Raw genomic sequence first — 17,381 nt, forward strand, 5'->3', positions numbered from 1 at the left:
ATGGCGCGATAGCTAAACGATAGGTAGCTAGATAGCTAGCAAGCCAGCTAGACAGCTAATAGATAGCAAATAGATAGTTAGGTAGCAAGCTAGCTAATAGATACAGTGTTGGGGTAATTCACCATACAAATATCTTTAAACATCGCTCTGTAACCTCTGTTTACATTTTGAACTTTCTGATATGTCATATCCTGCCTTCCCTTACTTAAATGATGTCGCATTTACATTACGTCCCATACTTTCGCATCACACACTGCGCGCCGTATAAGATGCTCTCCCTTCCAGTTCACGCTCTCTCTTCTCTCTGCCTTCCTCCTTTGCTGACCTCCCACAATGTCTCCGCTGTCTTCAAGATTAAACCAATTTTCTGTTCTACATTTGGCTTCCTGATGATTTAACCATCCTCTTTCATCAACACCCGTCGAAGCAATGAACCAAGGACGAACGATCAAATTAATCCAACATTTGGTTCCGAAAAACTCCGGGTCCTAGCTAATGGCTTCGGGAGGGGGGGTGGTGTGGGCCCTGTGTCTTTCGAGACTGTTCGAGTGGGCAGCCCCCTCCCTTCTGGTGTGCGTCTCTCAGGAATGCTTCACGGGTGAGTGCCGCTAGCATGCAGCTATGTTGGGTGAATGCATTGTGGGATTCTTATGGCCAAAAAAGTAATTCAATTTGCGGTTAATCTGTGTATCGGGTCAAGGCGGACCATCTTAATTTGAGCCAATGTATGAAGGTTTCGTACGTGACTGATCGACGCCATCTTGGGTCAGGATATGTCGGCTTCCACCCCTCCGGCAGCCATGTTGGACCGGGAAAGTTCCAGAAGGGGATTCTTCAGAAGGGAATGAGGCTCTGGAAGTTCGGGGGCGAGGACTGGGAAGACATTTTGGAGGAGCCATTTTTGTGTATGTCTTCTTGTCTCCCCTTTTGTGTTCTTTGTCTTTCGTGTTTTTGTGCGTGCATTGTGTGCTTTAATGTATTGTTGTGTATGTACGCGTGTTGTGTGAGCTTCGCTAAGACTAAGGGGGGGGGAAGTCTGCCAGCAGAGAATGCAGACAGCCCACTCCTTCCTCCCTCTTTCTCTACCCATAACAGGGGGGTGGGGGTGAATTCACAGCCGCATTTTGATATCGGCAAATTGATTCATTCGCAAATAGGTTAATAAATGAAAATAAAATTAATAAAGCGTTGCGTTAACATTCACAAACGTGTTGTGTAAAAAAGACGTTCCTGCCGAATGTGATTCTTCCGCGGAGGCCTCTCTTCTCCACAGGACGAGAGGCTGCCTTGTCATTACAAGAGGACTCGACCGGGTGCCATGGAGTAGAACTATCCTGTCTCATCGGGAGACCCGTCCAACCATGCAGCAAGGAGACTTTCGTCTCCGCTCGACGTCCTCATGAATGACATAACACTGTTTTTTTTCCCCATAGCTTTTTCACGAATACCGTCCACTTGAAACAAAAACTGAATTAAATAGTCAGGCAAATTAAACTGTGTGAACAAATAAATAAGCCAACAAACAAATAAATAAACAGCGGCTGAACTTGAGTGAATTTGAAGGCAAAAGTAAAATATTTTTTTGTTAGATTTGATAAAGTGTTTTCACTATGAGAATTGAACACCTTGAAGTCAGAATTCCAATGTTTTTGTCTGTGATCGGGACAAATAATTTTGAAATCCCGATTTGGGCAAATGCAAAATGAAATGGACATTGTATAAAATGACAGAGTCAAAGAGGGACTTTATAAAATTACAGGTTTAGTTTTGTCAAACAGAGCTAAAGCTTGTTCTGTCTACAGCTTGTTTAAGCCATTTGAAAGAAGCTTATTATATAGGAGTTATTTACGATGCCTCTTATCATGGGTTTTTGTCAGGACAGGGCTTCAAAGAGGGGTTTAACACCCAGAGGCCCGCATTCCACTGTGTTGCCCTCTCGTAAATGACAGTACATTTGGATGAATTACATAAAATAGTCAGTGAATTAGGCTAAAACACAGGAACATTTATCTTGAATTGGATGGAAATTGGCAAGGTAGATGTTGCTGGATTCACTGATAATTGATTACTTAATAGAAATTAACCCGTTGAAATTATGAGCCGTTTTCATGATAGATAGCTTCATTTTCTATAATATTGATAGTGAATAAGCGTATTGATAATTTTTGACCTGACAATTTGTTAATCCACTGAAGTCAAAGAACATATGATTTGATTCATAGATATGATAACAAATTGAATTTGATCAGATTCACCTTTATTAGTTTCTAAGCGAAGAACTCAATTTGAAGAGGACAAGATTGATTTGCAAAATATGATGACTAACCTTTTTTCATTATGCTTTTATGCAGACAATGTGAACCGAAACAATTCGCAAACAGAGCTGGGAGAGAAATTGTTCCATTTGCAGGACGAATTGATGAGCTGTGGGATACACAAGCCACTTGCATCCACCCATCCTGTGATTTTCTAGAGGAAGATGCTGCTGAATCACAGTATCATCCGAGCTGAATTTTGATTCTTGATGTCTTTGGAAACAAAAATTAATCTGTTTCAATTGTCATAGGAGATCCAACGAAGGAGAGGCCGCAATCGCTGGTGGGATGCACCCACACAATTAGCGTTGGCACACCCAACTGATGATTTGGCATCAATGACAAAGCCCCTATTGAGAATAGTTTTGATTTCCAAAAGTATCGTGTTTGGCATTCATTCAAATGCATGACAATTTTTATTTTTTTGCACATATTTCTCATCCAACCATCTAGCGAGCAACGAATTGTTACATTTAGGCTTGGTCGTATGAAAAATGTTCACCGTTGGAGATGCGATGGCGGATATCCAACGTTTATTAAGACAGCCGCAAATGCTAATTCGTCTTCTGGCTACCTTTGCGTACAGTGATGACATCTGTCAGTTCAAAAGTAGTTTATAGTTACAACTAAAAGTGCAGGATAACCTGTTAGATTAATTTGATTACGAATTAACATTATTATTATGAATTGGATGCAGTGCACATTAAAGTAATTGACTGCAGTGCACATTAAGCGAATTTCTCGCCGGTAAGAATGAAATTGGCAAATGAGTTGAGTGGGCACTGATGTCAGTCAGAGATTCAGGCGGAATCAGATATATTGTATAGGGTTTTCCACGCTTCTTTCAGAATTGGGAGAAGGAGGTCCTTCAGAAGGGGAGGAGTCCTGCGGAATCCGTGCCAGGGTGACCGCAGATGAAGCTGGGTCGCGGGAATGGATGTCCGATGCAGAAGCGAAACTGACTGCCAACTGGTGCCCTCCAACTGAATGACAAAAGGCGAGTATGATGACCGTCAATGCAGATTGCCATAATGTTGCCGACCATGTCAACTTGTGATAAAGAATTGTGGAAGGCTGTCCTCCACCCAAGCAATGTGGCGACATGCCAAAATTTGGCCTCCAAAATCTTGGACCAATGATTGTCAAATGGTTTTATGCAAATTGATAATTTGTGCCTGTTCCACGCAAACAGGTCCCCAGTTGGTAAATTGAGACTTTTCATGTCTCAACAGGGGGGAGTGACGATATCATCATCATCATTGCCAAAATTTTTGGTGCTGAGTGATGTTGGCTACAACGTCATTCTCCAAGAAAGTGGTGCCCTCCAGAAATGCAGACTCACTAACCACTAACATATACTAACCAACTAACAGCTAACAATAACAAAGTCTGCCATTTCTGTGAGAGAATGCATTGCAGAGCCTAAACAATGAGACAGACTTTGATAGGGAAAGAAACGTCAAGAAAGTGTGATGTGTAGAATGAAAGCATCCTTTCGACATGTGACCTGGCACAAGTCTTCTTTTGTTCTCCACAGGACAGAGCTGCGGTCTGAAGAAGATGACGTGGGCCACGCCAACGTGGGATGGACCGGTTGCGGAGCTGCTAGCCGTCTTAGAAGCCACAAGCTTCGTCTGTATTCGCGAGGACACCGTTCGTCAAGAACATTCCCGATGCACATCACTCTTTCCCAGACACCAGCTCATCCATACCACACCCTGGGGCCTGCTTGCGACAAATGCTACAAACAATTTTGTTCCTCCTCGCCGTCCTGGTGATCACCATCCAGGATGCCATGAAGATTTGACTGTTGTAGCGATGACATGATTTAATTTGAAATTGTTTCCATTGTGATTGTTATATTTTGTGATTTTCTTTTTTTCTTTATTCTTTCTGTTCACCTCCATCGATGTTAAATATGTTCGTCAGGGGGGAGATTTTGGGGTAATTCGCCATACAAACATCTCTAAACATCGCTCTGTAACCTTTGTTTACATTTTGAACTTCCTGATACGTCATATCCTGCCTTCCCTTACATGATGTCGCATTTACATTATGTCACATACTTTCGCGTCACACACTGCGCGCCGTATAAGATGCTCTCCCTTCTCTCTGCCTTCCTCCTTTGCTGACCTCCCACAATGTCTCCGCTGTCTTCAAGATTAAACCAACTTTATGTTCTACACCTGGCTTCCTGATGATTTAACCATCCTCTTTCATCAACACCCGTCGAAGCAATGAACCAAGGACGAACAATCAAAATAATCCAACATACAGTAGTAATAATGAACAGTAATAATACATTTCATTTATAAGCACCTTTCAAAAGTCACAAGGTCGCTTCGTTTAGCTATCTAGCTATCGAGCTGGCTAGGTAGCTATCTATTAGCGACTGTATCCTGTGACTGTAAAGTGACCCTCAGAGTTTTGAAAGGTGCTTATAAATGAAATTTATTATTATTATTATTATTACTGTATCTATTAGCTAGCTAGCTAGCTAGCTTTCTATCTATTTGAGTTACTTCCGGGTTGAGTGAACGCTGGCGTGTGTGGCTGCCGCTACTGACCAGTGGAAAAGCTTATCCTGTGACTGTAAGGTGACCTTGAGACTTTGAAAGGTGCTTGTAAATGAAATGTATTATCATTATTATAAGTATATATTGTAGTGTACTGTATGTATTGTTTTGACTTCAAGATGGCCCCGCAAGAATGGCTGCCTTTACAGCAGCTCCTCTATTTTGTTTTTCTACTTCTTCCTTTCCTTTCCTCTTCCTTCCATCACTTGGCTGCTGTGAAATGTAAATTTTCTCCACTGCGACACTAATAAAGTCTAATCCAGTACAATACAATGGACAATACAGGACAGACAGGACAATATATACTTGACACATCATGGACAGTACAGTAGTGGAGTAATGGTGCATGAAAAGGTAAATATTCCTAAACTGCAATGGAGCTGAGACCATTTAAATGTGCCAGATTCATGTTTTCATTTGAATAATAATAATAATAATAATAATAATAATAATAATAATAATAATAATAATAATAATAATAATAATTTTCATTCATAAGCGCCTTTGAAAACTCTCAAGGTCACTTTACAGTCACAGGATACATTTTTCTGACTTCTCACATCTTGATTTCATACTTCACAAGATAAGACAAAGAAGATCACAGCCTCACAGATTTTCTTCATAAATTGCATTGGGAACCTTTGCTTTGAAATAAAAAAAAACTTGGAATTTATCCAAGGTCTGAAAGGATCCTGTTCCACTTCATTGTAGACTTATTTGGAACAAAACTTGTGTTTGGACGGGCGCATATTAAAAAGAGGAAATGATCACTTATCGCAAAAAAATCTATTTTGCCACAGTGGCGATTCAGCATTTTCCCAAAGCCAGTCAGCACGCATCCGAAATGTCTTCCTGTCATGAAAACTTTGACATAACAGGTGGAAACAGCTATGTGAAGAGACATTGCAAACTTCAATTCGGAATACAGTGATACCTTGGTTTACGAACTTAATTGGTTCCCAGAAAGTGTGTGTTGTCACGTTTTGCAAGGTGGTGATGGCGGGTTCGGATCCCAAAAAGCAGGCAGGAGGGAGCGGGAGGTTGTTTGACAAATTGTATTAAAATAAAGTCAGCAGGAACAAAATGTAAAACATCAAAATGATCTGAATGGAAAAAATACAAAGTAGCAAAAGAAAACCAAGTGTAAAAGTCCGCCAAGGTTAAACAAACACATACACGATGCATGCTGCAACCAAGCAGCAAACAAACAATGAATCGGCACCGGATGATCGTGCCAGGTGTCTTTTTAAGTGTCATTGATTATAACGACCAGCACCTGCGAGGCTGCCGGCAGGGCTGACGTCGCTACCCGCTGGTCGCCAATTTGATCGGGACGACCAGCACCTGTGCAGGTGCAGGCGGGGCCGACAGCGCCCCCCGTTGGTCGCCAACCAGATCATGACAGTACCCCCCCTTCAAGGGGCTGCTTCCAGAAGTCCCAACAGTCTCCCAAAAGGTCCACTCCCCAGGGAACGGTCGGTGGAGAGGGCAACCGCGGCCTCTCCAGCACACGACGGGCGGCGGCCTGATGGGAACGGGACTCGGCCTGGGGTGGACGAAGACGCGGCACGGATCGTCGTGGGCGTGAGTGCGATCCCTCTCGCACGTTCACGCGACGGCGCATGGCTCTGCGTGGACGTCGACTGCCAGGCGCAGAATGGCACCCCGTACGGCCGTATGGGACCAGGTCTCGGCCGGACGCCGACGTGGGCGTGAACTGCCCGGCTCCGGGGGAACGAGACGGGTCCAGAGCCGCTCCGGGATCCAGCGGTGAGTGGGGTCTCGGACTGACATTGACGCGGACGTTGCACGGCTCGTCGTGGATGAGACTCAATCCGTCATGCACGACGACAGCGTGGCTGGACGTGGGCGTGCAATGCCAGTCACCCAGGATCACCCTGGACGGCCACCTGGAAGGAGGTCTCGGCCGGACGTTTACGTGGACACAGCGGCTCGTCGAGTGACGCAATTCAAACTCGACGAGGCTTGCGCTAACGTGGACGTAGCATTGCCAGGCACAGGGTGGAAATGAGACGGGTCCGATGTACCTGCGGGATCCGATGGTAGGCCGATTCATTCTGTCACGGTTTGCGAGGTGGTGATGGCGGGTTCGGATCCCAAAAAGCAGGCAGGAGGGAGCAGGAGGTTGTTTGACAAATTGTATTAAAATAAAGTCAGCAGGAACAAAATGTAAAACATCAAAATGATCTGAATGGAAAAAATACAAAGTAGCAAAAGAAGACCAAAAGTAAAAGCCCGCCAAGGTTAAACAAACACGTACACGATGCATGCTGCAACCAAGCAGCAAACAAACAATAAACCGACACCGGATGGTCGTGCCGGGTGTTCTTTTAAATGTCAATGATTATAACGACCAGCACCTGCGAGGCTGCCGGCAGGGTTGACGTCGCTACCCGCTGGTCGCCAATCTGATCGGGACGACCAGCACCTGTGCAGGTGCAGGCGGGGCCGACAGCGCCCCCCGTTGGTCGCCAACCAGATCATGACAGTACCCCCCCTTCAAGGGGCTGCTTCCAGAAGTCCCAACAGTCTCCCAAAAGGTCCACTCGCCAGGGAACGGTCGGTGGAGAGGGCAACCGCTGCCTCTCCAGCACACGACGGGCGGCGGCCCGATGGGAACGGGACTCGGCCTGGGGTAGACGAAGACGCGGCACGGATCGTCGTGGGCGTGAGTGCGATCCCTCTCGCACATTCACGCGACGGCGCATGGCTCTGCGTGGACGTCGAACTGCCAGGCGCAGAATGGTACCCCGTACGGCCGTATGGGACCAGGTCTCGGCCGGACGCCGACGTGGGCGTGAACTGCCCGGCTCCGGGGGAACGAGACCAGTCCAGAGCCGCTCCGGGATCCAGCGGTGAGTGGGGTCTCGGACTGACATTGACGCGGACGTTGCACGGCTCGTCGTGGATGAGACTCAATTCGTCATGCACGACGACAGCGTGGCTGGACGTGGGCGTGCAATGCCAGTCACCCAGGGTCACCCTGGACGGCCACCTGGAAGGAGGTCTCGGCCGGACATTTACGTGGACGTTGCGGCTCGTCGAGTGACGCGATTCAAACGCGACGAGGCTTGCGCTAACGTGGACGTAGCATTGCCAGGCACAGGGTGGAAATGAGACGGGTCCGATGTACCTGCGGGATCCGATGGTTGGCCGATTCATTCTGTCACGTTTTGCAAGGTGGTGATGGCGGGTTCGGATCCCAAAAAGCAGGCAGGAGGGAGCGGGAGGTTGTTTGACAAATTGTATTAAAATAAAGTCAGCAGGAACAAAATGTAAAACATCAAAATGATCTGAATGGAAAAAATACAAAGTAGCAAAAGAAGACCAAAAGTAAAAGCCCGCCAAGGTTAAACAAACACGTACACGATGCATGCTGCAACCAAGCAGCAAACAAACAATGAACCGACACCGGATGGTCGTGCCGGGTGTTCTTTTAAATGTCAATGATTATAACGACCAGCACCTGCGAGGCTGCCGGCAGGGCTGACGTCGCTACCCGCTGGTCGCCAATCTGATCGGGACGACCAGCACCTGTGCAGGTGCAGGCGGGGCCGACAGCGCCCCCCGTTGGTCGCCAACCAGATCATGACATGTGTAAGGCGAAAAGTGTGTATTCCAAACATTAATTTCCCATAGGAAACCATTTAAATGAGAATAATCTAAATAACTAAACTAAATAAAACTGAAAACTACACAAAATATACCTTAAGTATAATACATGTGCTATGGAATTATAATTAAAGAAATAAACTGTACAGTATAGTAAAGTCGTTTTATTTACCTTTGTGATGGTCGTTGATGGTTTGATGGAATGGATAGCTTTTTGCATAAAGTGTCTCAAGGAGCTCTGGGATGTACATCTTGGAAGTTGTGATATTGCAACAGCAACAGATGCAGGCAGACACACTAGAAATTTCATGAATAGCTGGTTCCATTGCTTGTGTGTTCTCTTCAAATTGTACAGATGGCTTAATATTTTAACCTTGCAGTCTACACTATGCCTTTGAACTATCAAGTTGACACAATTCCAAATTTCACTGTTTTCTGTCCATTTTCTCAACATTTCAGTTGTTTTTTTTCACTTTTGTTTTTTTTTTTGTTTCAAGCTCTGTCGGCTCCCTTTCGCGCGTGTGTGTGTGTGTGTGTTTCGGTTTCTGTAACCCCTTCCCCCGCTCACTGCTGCGTGTGTCCCCTCCCTCCTCTACCACAGATCTTGACCAATCACTGGGGGTGGGAAATAGAAGGAAGAAAAAGCTGGCTGCCATTTTCAGCTTTGTTCGCTTCCATCCAGCTCCAAGAACCGGCTCGTTCGCGAACGACACGACACTGATTGTGGTGCTGTGTGTGTTTCCCGAAAAATAGTTTGTATGCCAAGATTATATTCTCGCGAATTTAACGTTCGTAAAGCGAAAGGTTTGTTAGCTAAAGCGTTCGTAATCTGAGGTATCACTGTATAAATATAACATCAGAGATGTATTTTCATAGACTCGTGTCCTTTGATTTGTTAAATTGCACACTACTGTGCATTTTTAAAGGAAATATGGATTGGAGCAGAGGCGGACCGTCAAGGCTTGAAAAGCCGTCTTTGCTAGCCTAAAAATATCTGAATTACAGACTAATTAATGATATTTTGTAAATTAATTCTTATTAAATAAATCCAAATTGTCTTTCAGCTTCCTTTCCCCCTGTTGCACTGTTTCCATGTGTGTTTTTGTATATAAGCATTTAACCAATCACATTTCATCCATCATTTGTTACCAGGGTCAGAAATCGACCTGGACACCTTCACAATCAGTTCTGCAGGCCCCTGGAACATTAAATGTGTGTATCACAAAAAATAAGGAAATAATGGATTTTATTGATTGTTTCTGTGCCACTGACCATTTTGTGTTTGGGAGCCTTTTACTGAGCGAGTTGCTTGTTCTGTAGCCACAAGGGGACACAAGTCTTCTTGTGCCGGTCCCAAGCCCGGATAAATACAGAGGGTTGTGTCAGGAAGGGCATCCGACGTAAAAGCTTGGCCAAAACAAACATGCGAATCAAACCTCTGAAGAAGGAGTACACTGATTTGCTGTGGCGACCCCTTGAAGGGAAAAGCCGAAAGGAAAAGAAGAATGGATTTTTTAATTTCTGAAATATGAGGGGATTTTTTTGCCTGTAATTACACAGTTAAAACAACGAAAATCTGTGACAGAGTTCTTTATTACAGTTTAAACTATCATAACATTCTTAATTTTTGGCAGATCTTAACGTGTAAGGTACCATTGGAAAGCTTTTAAAATTAAAAACAAGGATAGAGAACAGAAGAACAGATTCAAAATATAAATAAGCAAATATCAATGATCAAATGCAGGCAGATTCTCGTCTCTTCTTTTCCTTTCGGCTTTTCCCTTCAGGGGTTGCCACAGCGAATCAATGTCCTCCATCTAACCCGGTTTTGTGCATCCTCTTCTCTCACACTATAGCTACCTACATGTCCTCTTTGACCACATCATTAAACCTCCTCTTCGGTCTTTCTCTCGGTCTCCTGCCTGGCAGTTCAAGGCTCAGCATCCTTCTCCGATATAGTCACTCTCTTTCCTCTGGACATGTCCAAACCATCTCAGTCTGGCCTCTCTGACTTTCTCTCCAAACCCTCTAATATGAGTAGTCCCTCTAATGTACTCATTCCTGATCCTATCCAACGTGGTCACTCCCAAAGAAAACCTCAACATATTCAGCTCTGCTACCTCCCGCTCTGCTTCCTGTCTTTTCTTCAGTGACATCAGTGCTGGGAACCAATCAAGCTACAGCCATGTAAAAAACTGAGTCATTTGGCTTTTGTTTAATTCTGAAGGTTTTTTTCCCTGAAAAAAAAATGTGATGCACTGAAACCACGATAAGTGAACCGCAAAGTAGCAAGGGATCACTGTATAGATTTATATATTATACAGTAAAGTCTCGTTATATAGATATTCAAGGGAGTCCGAAAAAATATCGATATAACCAGGACTATCGATATATCCGACCCTTTTTGCATTAATTTTCTCCGTGCGTGCATAGAAATAGTATCGATATAACCGGGACTATCGATATATCCGATATCGATATAACGAGACTTTACTGTATTTGGAACTTTTTGTCATTCATTGAAGGTGCGCCTTATAATCCACTGTGCCTTATATATGGAAAAGGTTTGAAAATATATCATTCATTGGGGGACGCCCTATACACCGGAAAATACGGTACTTGTGCCTTATAATGTGATATGCCTTATATTTTGAAAAGTGTTATATATTTATAGATCATATTTGGAAAACTTGTGTCATTCATTGAAGGTGCGCCTTATATATGGAAAACAGTTTGAAAATACACCATTTATTGGGGGTGCGCCTGATACATCAGAAAATACGGTACTGGTACCTTATAATGTGATATGCATTATATTTCAAAAACTTTTGTATATTTGGAACTTTTTGTCATTCATTAAAGATGTGCCTTATACACCAGAAAATATGGTACTTGTACCTCATAATGTTGTATGCCTTATATTTGGACACATTTTATATATTTGGAAAACATTTTTTCATTCATTGAAGGTGCGCCTTATAGTCCGCTGCGCCTTATATATGGAAAAAGTTTGAAAATACACCATTCATTGGGGGTGCGCCTTATACTTATAGAGCAGGGGTGTCAAAGTCATTTTTTGCCGCGGGCCACATTGTAGTTATGGTTTCCTCTCAAGGGCTGTTATGAATTTGGGGAACCCATTAGAATGTTTAAATCCCTTCAAATATTACATATAGAGCACACAGCAAATTAATGAATAACTCGTTTTCAAATCTGAAGGCAAGAATAATGACTTATTGTGGTTGACATCCAAAAATATGAAATTTTGGCTCAGATTTTAGCAATTATGGAATTTAACAAGTTTGATTTGCTTTCGCGGGCCGAAAAAAATGATGTGGCGGGCCGGATTTGGCCCGCGGGCCTTGACTTTGACGCCTGTGTTATAGAGGCTTGGCTTACACACTACTTCTTCTACAGGTGGAAATTGAGTCTGTGGCTTTTGACAGTACAGTAGTTGCGAGACCTGTTGAGGCTCAATATGACTTCACATATAAGGCGCACTGACCGGCATATAAGGTGCTGGGTCATCTTTTGACAATCGAGGCTTTGGGGTGCACCTTATACACCGGAATATACGGTACGTCCATTGTGCATGTTCTTGCAATGTGCAAGTTGTTGTGCAAAGTTGAGTGGAAAGGTGAGCAAACTGTCAGACTTACTTGGAAGCAGAGCGCGCCGATGTGTCCTGAAGGTCTCCGGGGTCAAAAAGTTGCGTCCCCATCAGTCCCAAATCCTCACATCCACGCAGAAACACACTCAGGTTGTCCTGCGCACATGTTCGTTGGATAGTTAACCGCTAAGAGTATTAGAACTCAAATTTCTCCATTGTGGGACGAATAAAGGTTTTTCTGATTCTTGACCAAAACAGCAGCATTTCAATAATAATAATAATAATAATAATAATAATAATAATAATAAGTAATAATAATAATAATAATAATAATAATAATAATAATAATAATAATAATAAATTACAGTGGGGCCTTGGCTTACGAACTTAATTGGTAAATAACAAAATCTGGAATGGCGCTTTACGTTATAGTTTCAATTCCCAAATAAATTTGTGAATGACAATGAATGAGTTAAAAGGTATTTTAATGCACAAAGAAATAGAACGATTATTGTAATTTCAAAAATACAGTGAGACCTCAACTTACGAACTTAATTGGTTCCCAGACACAGTGTGTAAGGCGAAACGTGTGTATCCCCAAAAATAATTTCCCATAGGAAACTATTAAAATGAGAATAATCCGTTCCCAGGTCTCCATGTACTATAATTTTCAACTAATTAAGCCTTAAAATTACACACAATATACCTTATTGTATGTACTATATAACAAATGTGCTATTGTATTGTAATGAAAGAAATACACTGCACTATATAATATAGTCACTTTATTTACATTTGTGGTGGTCGTTGATGGCTCTTAATTGACACCTGTTGCTTTCTGGCTTGCTTCTGCTCGTCCTCTTCAAGGCAAATCAAATCCTATTTGTTGAGGACCTCATTATGGTCAGCAACAAGCTCATGGATGTCATCTGCATCCACTTCGAGTCCCATGTTCTATCCAATGGAAACATTGTCGTCCAAAACAACAGTCATGAGGATCAAATCCTTCAAAGTCCCTCTCAAGGATGCATGCGGGACACCAATTCTTCCATGGGACACCACTTTCAAGGATCGAAGGGTAACACCATGCCAAGCCTTTTCTATCAGCTGAACACAATGATACACATTGAAATGGACTTAGCACACCGTTCATGTTTCTCAATGATCTCCTTCTACTCCTCGACTGTAATTTTGTTTTGTGTCTTCTTTGGCTGAATATGAGCCTGTGGTGGGGTCTTTTTCGGTCCCATAACAGCAGTATAAGTATCTGTAAAAAAAAATCATTGGAGGCGACGTGTGGTCAGCAACCCACCGCTTTTACCCATGGCTGGTACACAACACTGGAACCAAAATATCCCAGAGGTGCCTCCAAAATGTTGCGCTTTCCACTATGGTAAGGGAGATACGGTGTTGTGGGAGGTGTACATCAACAGTGGTTTACTTCAAATGCAAACGTATGTGCATGACAACTAACTGTCCAACAATTTAAATCAGTCTGACACGAAACACTAAACAAAGCTGGCGTTCCTTGTTTAAATAAACATTTTAGATATATATCATTTGTAAACCAATATAACTGGAATGTAACCAAAATACTAAATAAGGTACTTTTTAACCTGTCACAATAACAGCAAAAGTATCGTTGAAGATGATCGATGTGTGCATTCAGGTAAAGGGGGTGTGGAAAAGTCGGACGGCTGAGGCGCTGTTCGGTCCTGTGCTTTGGTGTTCTTCCGTCGAAGATTACTCCGCCAGCCGTGGTGGGTGTGTATCCCGAAAAATAGTGCTAAATCTAAGTTTAATTTTCATAAATTTAACGTTCGTAAACCGAAAATTTCGTAAGGCAAGGTGTTCGAAAACCGAGGCCTCACTGTAATAATAATACATTTCATTGATAAGCACCTTTCATAACTCTCAAGGTCACTTTAGTCACACGTTTTTCTGTGGTTGAGCATCGGTAGCCACAAGCGCCAGCGTTCACTCAACCCGGAAGCAACTCAAATAGATAGAAAGCTAGCTAGCTAGCTAGTAGATAGATACTACTAGCTAGATAGCTAGTATATAGATAGTTTAAGTGGATCGTTCACGCCTGCCTGTGTGGAGTCGCTGGAAAAGGTGGTGGGCAGGGTGCAGAGGGTCTGGGAGGATTTACCGTGCCCTTGTCTTGGTTCTTGCAGTGAGCAGTGTGGTGACCATTGAGGCGCTGCCAAACACTTTGTGCACTTACACATCCAGGAAACTAGATGGCAGTGCCACTCTTTTTGCTAGCTAGCTAGCTAGCAAATAGCTAGCTAATAGCTAGCGATGTAAGAACATTGAATGGTGTTCTGTGTTTCAGTACTTTGAAAAAAATCAGCAGTCTTTGGCATCGGTCACACTCTCTCTCTCTCTCTCTCTCTCTCTCTCTCTCTCTCTCACTCACTCACTCACTCACTCACTCACTCACTCACTCACTCACTCACTCACTCAATCACTCACACACACTTTCACACTCTCTTACAGTCTCTCTACCCACCTATTTCTATCTCAACCTCTCCCTCCCTCTCCCTCCCTCTCTCTACCTGTTTCTCGCTCCCTCTCTCTACCCACCTCTCTCTCTACCTTTCTCACTCTCTCTGTCTCTCTCTCTCACCCCCCTCTGCCCCTCCCCATTTTTTCTCTTTCCCCCTCTCCCTGTCCCCCTCCATCTCCCTCTCTCTCCCGTTCTCGCTCTCCCCATCCCATGTGCACTTTCCGTCTTGGTTTCCCTGCTTTCTCTCATTGTGAATAGACTGCAAGCCAATATTTCTCTCTCTCTCCATCTCAGGGTGCCGCCGTTTCCTCTCCACTCTGATTTCAACCAGACCGAAACACAAATACAATGACTTTACATTCATGAGACCAAAGTCAACTCTACTGTAGGGTGGAAATGAATCGAAAATGAGCATTTAAACGGCTGTGCATGTTATCCTGCATGGAGATAAAATACATTTACACACACACGCAGACATGCACACAAAAACACACACACTGGAGAACATTCTCACCGCGCTCAGGAAAAAAGAGAAAAGGTCAACCCATGGTGTCCTGTGTTTGGGGCACTACCTCCACTCAGCTGTCACTCACCCACAACTCCACATAAAACACATTTTTTGACAGCACTCTTGAAGATTAGAAAGTTTCTTTTTCCAGAAGAAAATGCGTTAATGAAAAGAAATTTGGATTTTTGAACAAAATAACGTATTTTGCGGTGTATAAGGTGCACCCGAGTTTATTGTGCAACTCCAATTTGTATTTTCACGACTCACAGTTCGAACAAATCGGAGTCCGAACAAAATATTTGAGATATTCTTGCTTCGTAGTTCGAACAACAATCGGAGTTCGAACGCCGGTACGACGCGTGAGTGCGTACGAGAGGGTGGGATGCTGAGCGGCGGGTGTATCGCTCTGCCTGTGACCAACTGTTGTCGCTAGCGGACGTGCTGCGTTTTGCTCTCGTGTTTAATTCAGGTGTACGAAGAGTTTTAGCCCCTAATCATGCCTCCAAGGAAAGTAAGTGCTGCTACAAGTTAAAAAAGAAAAGTAGTGCGTACAACTATTGCATTTAAGAAAGAAATAATAGCAAAATATGAAGGAGGTGTGCGAGTGTCTGATATGGCTAGGGCAGGGGTGCTCACACTTTTTTCAGCAAGGGAGCTAATTTTGAAATGACCAAATCAAAATGATCTACTCATTATATTTATTGAGAAACATAGTGAAGATTATTGCAATTTATGTTGATGTATATCCGCATATGTTGCACAACACAACATAATTATGTCAATTGTTTGCCATTACCTGAGTTCACTCTGATAACTGGCAGACGAGACAACCACACTTGAAAATGTCATTGTGAAAAAAGTCATCCTCTCATTCTGTATGAAAGTGATACGTTTTTTCTTCTTACTTGGTCCAGCTCTTCCACTTTTTTATACCCTATCTTACATTTAAGGGGAAAAACCGAGCGAAAAATTAGGATGTAACTAACGACATCCTTGTTCACTTTGCAACGAAGGGACGTTGTTTGAGCTCACAGTGAGTCTCTCAATGAGATGTCATTTGATTGGTTCTCCGGTGTATCAATCAAATAAAGGGATGGCTGATTGGCTCACGTCGAGTTTTTTTCAAAAGAACTCCACTTGATTTGTTAAGCGTCAGTTCCTGACGATGTCACATCACCTTGTCTTGCGATCTACCAATAGTACAATGGAGATCGATTGATCGATCACCATCGACGTATTGAGCACCCCTGGTAGGGAATACAGCATGGCGAAATCTATGATGAGTACGAGAATAAAGAATAAGGAGGCTGTGAAATCTAGTGATGTGGCCATGGTAGTGAGAGCAAGTGTCATTGGATAGATATTTTAAGAGAAAAGAACATCCTGTAGCCGAGTCATCCGTAGCAAAGAGATTTGAACGTGTGAGCACCCCTCCGACAGAAAAGCTCCCCGAAGTTTTTATGGAAGGGGACTCTCCTTCCAAACAATGAATTTCCTTCCTCCGTCACATATTTTATGGGGACCTGGGAACGGATTATTCTCGTTTTTATGGTTTCCTATGGGAAATTAATTTTTGGGGATACACACTTTTCGCCTTACACACTCTGTCTAGGAACCAATTAAGTTTGTAAGCCAAGGTATCACTGTACTTTGTTTTAGAGTGCAGTTTATTTCTTTAATTACAATTCAATAGCACATTAATTATACATAAAATAATGTATATTTTGCATAGTTTTAAGGCTTATTTAGTTGACAGTTATGTTTTATGGGGACCCGGGAACGGATTATTCTCAGTTTTAATTGTTTTTTATGGAAAATAAATGTTTGGCTGACGAACCTTTCGCCTTATACACACTTTCTGGGAACCAATTCAGTTCGTAAGCTGAGGTGAATGAGTTCAATTTGCCGTATTTTTGAAGTGAACTTAGGTCAAATTTACCCATACCTTCTCCCTGCCTGGTTGCCATCATGCCATCATGCCATCTTACTGATGCGTTTGCTTCCAGTAACTTCATAATTAATAGAGGCCATTTAAAAATATTTTTGGCATGGTATCAGTTTTTTTAATAATGCAATTATGTGTCTGTTTTCCTAAAGCAGGAAAATGACGACCTCAGAATGGCATTTGACTGGTAAATGGTTCAAACGTAAACAGGCAACAAGCAACCGTTTGACGGCGGCTGAGCTGCTAATGACCAAAAAAACTCCTGAGAGGGTTGTTTTCCCA

General features: G+C 43.1%; 1 protein-coding gene and 1 long non-coding RNA gene across 15 annotated transcripts in view; one reads left to right on the forward strand and one right to left on the reverse strand.

The window, feature by feature from the left end:
• Positions 1-17,381, reverse strand: part of LOC148902477 (LIM and calponin homology domains-containing protein 1-like) — a 196,247-nt gene that overhangs the window by 140,863 nt on the left and 38,003 nt on the right. For all 11 annotated transcript variants that reach the window (XM_088991062.1, XM_088991071.1, XM_088991066.1 and 8 more), the window contains one exon: positions 12,184-12,290. In XM_088991062.1, coding sequence (XP_088847188.1) covers positions 12,184-12,290 — 107 coding nt within the window. The remainder of the gene's footprint in view (positions 1-12,183; positions 12,291-17,381) is intronic.
• LOC148902478 (uncharacterized) lies at positions 269-4,498 on the forward strand. Of its 4 annotated transcripts, none has more exons than XR_016114309.1 (3): positions 269-598; positions 701-905; positions 3,164-4,498. It is a non-coding gene; the product is annotated as an uncharacterized LOC148902478 (long non-coding RNA). The 4 variants fall into 4 exon arrangements; XR_016114307.1 differs by having other exon boundaries at positions 275-598; positions 734-905; XR_016114308.1 differs by having other exon boundaries at positions 278-598; positions 771-905.

The sequence above is a fragment of the Hippocampus bargibanti genome, linkage group LG02 (genome assembly GCF_051943395.1).
Source record: "Hippocampus bargibanti isolate YZ-2025 linkage group LG02, ASM5194339v1, whole genome shotgun sequence".
NCBI classification, from domain to species: Eukaryota; Metazoa; Chordata; class Actinopteri; order Syngnathiformes; family Syngnathidae; genus Hippocampus; species Hippocampus bargibanti.